General features: G+C 45.2%; 1 protein-coding gene across 4 annotated transcripts in view; it reads right to left on the reverse strand.

Annotated features, from left to right (window-relative positions):
- The window catches only part of CFAP92 (cilia and flagella associated protein 92 (putative)), a 55831-nt gene extending 46614 nt beyond the window's left edge, over window positions 1-9217 (reverse strand). For 2 of the 4 annotated variants that reach the window (XM_035106273.2, XM_035106272.2), the window contains exons 1-3: window positions 8765-9217; window positions 4873-5132; window positions 3464-3657 (exon numbers count right to left, since the gene is read on the reverse strand). In XM_035106273.2, the coding sequence (XP_034962164.2) occupies window positions 3464-3657; window positions 4873-5132; window positions 8765-8790 (480 nt within the window). In that variant the 5' untranslated portion in view covers window positions 8791-9217. Of the gene's footprint in view, window positions 1-3463; window positions 3658-4868; window positions 5133-5442; window positions 6552-8764 lie in introns of those variants that run through there. The other 2 variants (XM_060271460.1, XM_035106274.2) reach the window with 2 other exon arrangements.
- Between the last annotated feature and the right edge of the window lie 532 nt (window positions 9218-9749).

The raw sequence follows: 9749 nt of genomic DNA on the forward strand, positions 1-9749 counted from the left end.
ATAACAATATCCCCATTTCTTGTGCCAACTGTTTCCCACCATCCAGACTGCTGCCCCTGCTTCACAATCCCTGCTCCCCCTTTTCTCAGTTCTCTCCCTCCCCTACTTAGGCTCTCTCCATTTCAATATAATTTGGGGGAGGGAGGGGGGAGGAGAGGAAGGACAGCACAGCACAGCACAATCACCGCTGTATCCCCAGCACAGGAACTATTGTGACACATGCATGCAGAATTAAAAGAAGCAGCTGCTACTAATTTTGATTGTTTTCTTAAACTGCACAGGAGCCACCACCTGAGTGGATTAGGGAAGCGGTGTTTCTCTCACAATCAGGTTTGCAAACCACTGAAAAGGCAGAGTCAATAGCAGGCATCCCCAAACTTGGCCTTCCAGATGTATTGGGGCTACAATTCCCATCATCCCTGACCCACTGGTTCTGTTAGCTAGGGATGATGGGAGTTGTACTCCCAAAACATCTGGAGAACTGAGTTTGGGGATGCCTGGTCAATTGGGTTACAAACCCAATTATGAGAGAAATACCACTTCCCTCTTAAAAAGGAAAGCTTTACTTTTGTTCTGATTTTAAACATCAAGAATGCCTCGAGTTAAAAATTATTTGGAGGTGCGAGAATCCCACAGGAAAATGGGTTTCTGAGATCTGTGATAGTATCTCTTGAGGTCTTTTATCAAAGCTTTAAAACAGCTTTGCGGGGAGAAAACTGTAGTATGATACCGTGTTTCTCATATTATAAGACACGTCTTATATTTATTTTTTCCTCAAAAAACACACACTATGGCTTATTTTCAAGGGATGTCTTATTTTTTTCCTCCTCCTCCTGCTGCGGCCGGCATTGCTGCTGCGCCTATCACTATGTCTTATTTTCGGGGTATGGCTTATATTCATTGAATGCTTAAAAATCCTGCTATGGCTTATTTTATGGGTATGTCTTAAAATATGAGAAACAGGGTAATGCACTCAAGAGGAGGGTGCCCCCTGAAGCTGCTTTTAGCAATGGGGGACAGGCAGGTACCACACAAAGTGCACATCTCTCTTCCTCAGCAAGGGCTTATAGCAGCCAAAGGAGGGGTCTCCACTGCAGAAACACCATGGTGGGAAAACGTTAAGCTTTCAATACTGCAGTTCGTCAGGCCTCTCCACTGACCTGCAGCCGCTTTTAGTTTGTTCTCAGTGGTCAAAGAAACCTACCCAACCAGACTGCCTTGGACAATTCAGGAAATGGATAGGAACACTGTGTCTGATGTTGCCTGACTCCTGTCAGCCTCAGTTGGCATGATCAATGCCCAGGGATAATGGGAGCGATAGTATAGCAACATCTGGAAGGCCACAGGAAACCCTTGTATATGGGACTGCCATGCTCCTACATAACATTGTGAGCGGGGAGTGGGGACGAAGGTGGGCGCCTACTAGCCTCCCACTTAAAGAAATTCTCTGTAGCGTATGCCATAGTGATAAGGTACAAACCATCTTGATTGCAGGTATAATTTTTAAGTCAAACAACCCCTCATGCAACTGCTTCCCTTCCAAAACACCCAATTCTACAATTACACCTGCATAATCTGCCTACCCATGTGAAATCTTTTTCCCATGTGAAATCAGAAAGATTAAGCCTCCTAAATCAAAGCAGATGCCAACAAACCAACAAAAGATGTACTTGACAAGAATGCCTACTTTTTCAAAATAATTTCAACCTCCAATCTAAAAATGTTTAGAAACGGTGTGTGTTTAGAAACCGGAGTGGGGTGGGGTGTCACTGCTTTTACTCCAGTTGTTCAGACTGGAAGCTCTGTGGTTCTTATTCTGATTATTCTGAGCTGAGAAACCTGTTAACCTCACCAAGCAGCTCCCCCTTCCCAAATTTTATATGAATAGGATGTCTGCATAAATGTTATGGGGAATACAGCTTTTTATGCTTTAAAACTGCAGAATTATTGGCAGCAGCCTTCCCCAACCAGATGCCCTTCATATGCTTTGGACTAAAACTCCCATGAGCCCTGTGCCAGCAGGAGCAGATGAAAATCGTAGTCCTAAACATCTGGAAAGCACCAGGTTGACAAAGGCTGCTCAACGGAGTTCTAAGTATTGCCTAAGTATACAGACACTTCAACATCAGAATACCATTTGTATCAGCGTGGGGAAGCATTATTTGAAATTAATGGCTATTATTTCTAAAGCGGGTGGCGCTGTGGGTTAAACCACAGAGCCTAGGGCTTGCTGATCAGAAGGTCGGCAGTTTGAATCCCCGCGGCGGGGTGAGCTCCCGTTGCTCGGTCCCAGCTCCTGCCAACCTAGCAGTTCAAAAGCACGTCAAAGTGCAAGTAGATAAATAGGCACCGCTCCAGTGGGAAGGTAAACGGCATTTCCATGTGCTGCTCTGGTTTGCCAGAAGCGGCTTAGTCATGCTGGCCACATTACCTAGAAAAACTGTCTGCGGACAAACGCCGGCTCCACTGGCCAGTAAAGTGAGATGAGCGCCTAATGGTCAGGGGTCCCTTTACCTTTTTATTTCTAAAGCTGCTTGAATTGCTGTGTTGGTATCTAACTTTTTCAGAATCCATAGGTTACTTGCACATGTTCCAGCTGAAAAGCAAGGACTTAAAACTAGAGAACAGGCCAGGAAGTGGCCTGTGAAGGCTGTGTCAGGTTTCTGCCTGTTCAGGGCCTGAGTGATTCTTACCTAAGCCGCCCTAAGCTTCCTGAAGGAAGAGTACCGTAGGAAAGATGTGTAACAAACAAACACAGCTGAACTTTTCAAGAAACAAATCATAATCTCCTCTTGCTGCATATCAACAGTAACATAGGACGCTGTCTGATGCCAGGAGCAAATATTTGTCTATGTAGCCTATCTAGCCCAGGGAGTGGGAACCTGTGGCCTCTAGATGCTGCTGGAATTCAGCCCTTACCACTGGCTGCTATGCTGGCTGGGGCTGATGGGAATCTGAGTCAAGAACATGTGGAGGGTCACAGGTGGCTTTCCAGGGTCTCAAGAAAAGGTATTTCACTTCACCCTTTAGATACCAGGGAAACTACCTGGAACTTTCTGCATGCAGATCATGTGCTTTACCACTAAGCCAAGTTTCTGAAACTAGCTGCAAACTAGTCAACAATAAGTGACCTGGATCGACTGAACCCCCTGAAGTTAGTGGGAAACAGATTCAGAAGAGACACGTGAGAACAGATGCTAGGTTCATCTGATAAGATATAGTCTTGGTTATTGTCATATGCACTGAAGCTAGATACAAAGAAAATAACTATCGTAATATCTACTGACACAGGGCAGTATTTTGTACATAAATGTTTGTTATAAGTTGTTTTATAGATACCTCAGAAGAACACAGAGCAAGTATTTCAAAAATCCTTTGAAACCAGTCTAGGATTAAATTGCTATGCAGTAACCCCTTTCCTCAGATTTCAGTAATATTAGTAAATGTTGCTTATTCTTCTTACCTTAGATTCTGTTTCCAGAAAGAGTTTAGCCACTGGACCAAATAGCACCAAATCTAATTTTCGGGGTTCAACATCATCCGGCAGAAGAAAATATTCAATATGATAAAAACGATGCATTTTTGGAATATACGAGTCTCTCATTTTAGATGCTGTTCTTGAAATAGATTGTCTAGAGGCCATCGCAGGCTTATTTGCTAGAAAAATATCCCAACAGAAATTGGAAGTGGGAAGAGAATCCAACAGTTACAAAATATCATTTTCCACATTTTATGTAAACAAATCTTTCCAAGAATCTTATTTTTCGCACACACATCTTCTGCAGAGCTGTTGGGGTCCCTGCTAGGATCTGGCCTTCATTTCTAGTGGAAGTTGTACATTCAGTTTAACTCCCTGGCCAAACCAGGGAAACTCTCTTCCCAAAATCCTTTCTCAAAGGTAGTTTCCAAGCTGAGCAGGAGCATTAGTTCCTAAATTCTGTAGGCATGATACACGATAATCTTTCCCAATTCTTCAAACTTCGGTTCCAATATAAAGTATTTATCCACACCAGCCACAAGCCTAACCTATTTTTCCTTTCCAGAGGGAAAACATGTAAAGCATGTTGCTGAAAAACAACAGTCTTGTGGTACTATGACTGTGAGAATGTGCAAAGAAGCCCACACTACTGGAAGATGCTAAAGGAACAAGCGAGTGGCAGCTACAAAGGGCCAAATCAGGCTGAGGAAGGTGTTAACAGAGCATGATGCTCCATAATGGAGGGATCCACACCTTCATGCTTTTACACTGTATTTTATGCTGCTTTTATGTTTTATTACAATTTAAGTGGTTTAAATTTGTTGTTAGCCACCCTGAGCCCGGGTTTTTGAACCAAGAAGGGCAGGATATAAATTAAAAATTTATTATTATTATTTTATTTATTCAACTATTAAGACAAGAGCACACATGAACTAAAAATTATGCCAGTTTCAGGCTCACAAATATACAAGACCTGGGACAATCAGCCCAGTCATACAATATGCCAACATGTGGGCACTGACAAGAACTAAAAAATAGTAGAAAAAAACTTAAAAAATCCTTCCAGCAGCATTAGTGTGCATGCACACGAAAGCTCATACCAATGACAAACTTAGTTGGTCTCTAAGGTGCTGCTGGAAGGATTTTTTTTATTTTGTTTCGACTACGTCAGACCAACACAGCTACCCACGTGTAACTAAAAAACAGTAGGGACTCTGCATCACTATCAACTGTGAGAGAACCAGCAATATAACCATTGGGCAATGCAGAATAAGGCTTGTACATAACTATTGGGGAGGGGGGAACAGTTTTTCGGGGGGCAATGTTCTCCTTCATATTTTGGGACAACATCTTCTGAAAGGAATGAAAAGGACTGATAAATGCAATTTACCTACTTGAAGTTACAACTGGAACAGCCAGCGAGACTGAGAATGTACAGTTAATCTGGTGCTCAGAATCAAGCTCTTCACTTCTCACGGATTGAGAGCATGTTGCGCTTCCATCTTCAGGGGTAGGGTGACCACCGTCACCTGCCTCTGGGCTTTCAGTCCCAAAGGTGCTGTCGGAACGCACAGTGTTATCTGACCCCTTTGACTCAGCTGGCTCACACTCATCCTCATCTTGCTCCTCAAGATCTGGCAGTCTACTTGCCATCCTGTGATAGAATAAAAATTATTAGTTCTTTGGACTTCCAATTCCTTCTGTTCTGCATGCATACTTTTATAAGCAAGAACTATGCTCTACCAGAATTTGTCACGATTAGAGGTGAAAAAAAAACATCTCCCAGTTATTTTTCACTTTCCAGCTAACGTATAACTCACAGCCCAGCCTTATGACTATTATTAGTATGACTGGTCATTCCATTTTGAGCATGGACTGCTTTTAGAATTATGATGCATGTTCATGACAAATCTGCAGCAAGCACAGTTCCCACATGGTACACAAGCACAAGAATACAGTCGTACCTTGGTTCTCGAACGCCTTGTGACTCGAATGTTTTGGTTCCCGAACGCCGCAAACCCAGAAGTGAGTGTTCTGTTTTTGCAAACGTTTTTTGGAAGCCGAACGTCCAACGCAGCTTGTAATTGAGTGCAGGAAGCTCCTGCAGCCAATCAGAAGCTGTGCCTTGGTTTCTGAATGTTTTCAGAAGTTGAATGGACTTCCGGAATGAACAAGGCACGATTGTAATTTATACAGTGCTTTTCTTAAGCACTTCAAATACTTCAGATACATTATGAAAGGGCAAATTCACATATGCATAATCATCACTTGATGGCCACAACATCAAGTGATGAGTTGCAGAACTGAAATGGCCAAATCTAACAAGACTACCTCAGGCACATTGTTATTTCAGTGCTCACACATTCAGCTGGGGCTCAAGAGATTATAACCAACTGAGTGATGAGAAATCAATTAGCATGTGATTCAGCCACAGTTATCCTTAAATTTGTAAAGTAGAATTATAAATAGCCACTCATCTGGTCACCTGTGGCAAGCAACAATTGTCTCCAGGTAGCCAAAAAGCAAAGCATTTGTAATTTGGTAGATAATTATTTTCTTCTCCAAGGCTATAAACATACCAGAAGTGGCCAATATTTATAGGTGGGCATTTTGGCCATCCGGCAAACATTTATGTGAGCTAGAATGGAAATGTTGCAGTAAGATACACCAGTTTTAGTCCCACAGGTCCAAGGGCAACCCTTCTGAAGCTAAGCTGGTCCAGGCCTGATCTTGAGAGACTACCTGAGAACCCTATGAACACCACCACCTTGAGTTCCAGGAGGAAATGTAATAAACAGTAAACAAAATATTGCACACAAAACACTAAAGCTATGAGAGGGAGTTTGCTTAAGGCTACTTTCAGAATGAGCTGAGATTTGACACTAGGACTTATTGGCTCATAGCTTACAATGAATCACTATGCTACTCCACCCTCTCTAATGTTGACTGAGCAATGTGCCAATCTGATGAAGACTCATCACTTTCCCCACAAGATCTGTGGAAGTTGAATTGAAAGGGAAAGGAATGGGTGGGGAAACGAACACCCAGGCAGCCACAGGCAAAAACAGTAACGTGGAATAACCAATGGCTGAGCACCCCAAGCCAATGATGGAAATGTGCATATAAAAGCAAGCTTCCTTTCACACATTCCCCACTACACCCAAAAGGGTGTCATGTACTTGATTCCCATGGCTGTATCGTACTTAGCTTTCCCACCACTGTGTGCATTCAACACACAATAAACACATTGCCTAATTTAAAACTGAAACCATCACACTCCCAATATGCAAACTAGGCAAATAACACTGCCTAGTTAGACTGGAAAATTAGTACCACATTAAATGGGGGGGGGGGAGAGAGAGAGCACAGACATCTGCTCAGCTTTGCCATTTTGAAGACTGATTTAGGTGCTACCCCCATCTGTAGCTTTGTCTCCTGTTGAAGCTACAGGTGGTGAATGCAATATCAAAAAGCTCTTTATCAGACGTACAGCCACTAGCCTGTAAAGCAGCACCTGCCTTGCAGCCTTGCATACCACCTGTTGGCAGGGGCGATGGCAGGCAAATGCTACATGTGTTCGGAGCTGAAAAAGCATGTCGCCAACGAAGAAGAATCTGTACATCTGCAACAACAAAAATCCTGACTGGAATTGAGGTCTCCAAAGTAGAAAAAGATTTCCGGTCAAGCCATTTCTTGGTTGTTAATATGTATGTGTGAACCACCACCATGTCCACATATAAACCAAGAGTAGCCAACATGGCACCCTTCAGACCAAGGTAGGCAGACCCTGAAGTTTTGGATCACAACACCTATCACCCCAGTCACTGACTGAGCTGGTGGGAGCTGCAGTACTTTGCAGAGCACTACATTGGCTACCTCCCCCCAAATAGGTGGGTTATCACCTACTCTGCGGCTACGGTAATCATGCATAAGTGCAGTGGCGGAGCTTCATGCTCCGGCACCAGGGGCAGGGGCGGGGCTGGCGCCCGTTCTGGGGGCGTGGTGCGCCTCCCAGAGGGGCGTGGCATGCGTTCCGGGGCGGGGTGCGCATTTTGGGGGCAGGCACCCGCGATGGCGCCCCTTGGAGCCCGCCGCTCGGGGCACCCCCCCACCGCCCCTATTTTTCTACGCCCCTGCATAAGTGTGAATGTCAGCTGGTGCCTGTTTAGCACTACAATACAGTGGAACCTCGGTTTATGAACACCTCGGTTTATGAATTTTCGGTTTATGAACACCGTGGACCCATCTGGAACGGATTAATTCATTTTCCATTACTTTCAATGGGAAAGTTCGCTTCAGTTTATGAACGCTTCAGTTTATGAACAGACTTCCGGAACCAATTGTGTTCATAAACCGAGGTACCACTGTATGGAGATCAATACCTTAACTAAAAGGTGTACTTTCAGGGAGCCTGAATACATGTGTTGGCCATCCAGCCACTACCTCACAGATAAACCAGAGAACCCAGAGTACTGGGCTTGTCCCAACAAAACAAATGATTAGCTACTGTTTCAGCTTGGCACTCATTAATGTGGTCATCAAAGATAGGCAGGTTGAGGGTTAAAGCACAACACATCCTCAATACACTCAAATTCAGAAACACACCTTCTCTCTCCTTCAAGAAATCACACTATGTGCACAATCAAGTTTCTCTTGTTTCTAGGCCCTCTGCAGGGGAACTATCCTCAAACTCCACAAAGAGGCGTTTTTAAAACCCTAATTACTATTTTTTTTAAAAAAAAAACACCACGAAGTCTGCACATGGTCAGCCCCCCCCCCATTTTGTCTCCCAGGATTAGGTCTACTAAAAAAACACGAGGCAGCCAGGATGTCAATATATACACACAGAGAGAGAATTGAGAGCTTCTAACCTTCATTCAGACACACACCTGTGCTAATGGTGCAATCCCTACTTACCTGGGAGTAAGCCTCACTGAATTCAATAAGGCTCAATTCTGAGTAGGGATTTAAGTTGGGTGGGAAGGAGCAACGGAGTCCAGAGGCCTGTTCAGAAACCCCGTTAGATAAAGACAAAAAGACGTGCTCCATAACCACAGAGGTGTGAGATGAGGTTTTCTACTGGGCAAGTTTACAGGGCAAACCTATTCGCGTCTACTCGAAAGTAAGTCCCAGCAAGCTAAGCTGGGCAGAGGTCTAGCAGCTTTCGTCCCCTTGCAAAGCCAACAAAGCGTCAATAATTATTTCACTTCACAGCAAACGGGGAGGAAAATATAGAGGCGCGGGGGGTTGCTCAGCGCCTCTGAACACCAGAGTCCCCGCGTTTACCTCGCCCGACTAGTGTCACCAGCCATCCAGCCAACCTCGGTAGGAAACTCGCTCTGGCCTGGAGGCGCGCGGCAACACCAACAAAAGTAAACGCGGGCGGCTTAGGCGTGGGCGTTCTCCATTCCATCTCCCATTCCATCTCCATCCGCCACTCTGAAAAGAAGTCCCACTCCCGCCCCTTCCAGTGCAGCAAAAGAGCTGCCCCGTGTGCTCGTCGTCCGCTTTGATTGATGATCCTCGGCGTAGGGATCCCGAGAGAAGCACAAGTTGCTAAGGGATTCGTTTGCTCGGCCGCAAGAGGCTTGGCCCGAGAGCCCGCAGTTTGGAGAGGCAACAGCTATGGGTAAACCCCGTGGTAAGCAGAGTAAGTCGTGCCGACGCCAGCGAGGAAGGAGCACTGGGAGCCCAAGGAGGGTCCCGAGGAAAGGGACGCAAAACGGCGGGAGCCAGACCGTAGGCTACACGGCAAGCCCCAAGCAGCGACAAGCCCCAAGACCCCAAGCGGCGGCGTGGGATGTTGCAGGCGCGCCGTCGCGTTGCTAAAAGGCTGCCCTGCGGAGTTCCACGTGCAACGGACGCGTTCCAAACAACGCTCCTGTGGGTGTGCAAGGCTGCTAAGAGAACACTAGGAAGCCCCACAGAACTGGGACATACACATGCTTATGATGTGAAAGCATTTTACTTGAGGGGGCTGCCAATGACACCATTTAACCCCTGGGTGCAGCCAATGTTAAAATATAAACCATTTTAGAATATAAGCCAGTGCGTGGCAGACTGTGGGGGTTGGGGAGAGGAGGGCCTTTGCCATCATGAATAGTGCAGTACTGCTTCATAGGGAATATAGAAGGCTTGGAAAGGGCCACAATCCAAGAAAGGTAAAATGGCTGCAAAGATAATGGTTCTATACCTCCTGGGTCACTTGCTGCTTTGATAAGCTCATTGCTGGGTAATAGGCATGGAAGATGGTTTCTTGATTGCCAGACAT

This window comes from Zootoca vivipara, chromosome 2 (assembly GCF_963506605.1).
Source record: "Zootoca vivipara chromosome 2, rZooViv1.1, whole genome shotgun sequence".
NCBI classification, from domain to species: domain Eukaryota; kingdom Metazoa; phylum Chordata; class Lepidosauria; order Squamata; family Lacertidae; genus Zootoca; species Zootoca vivipara.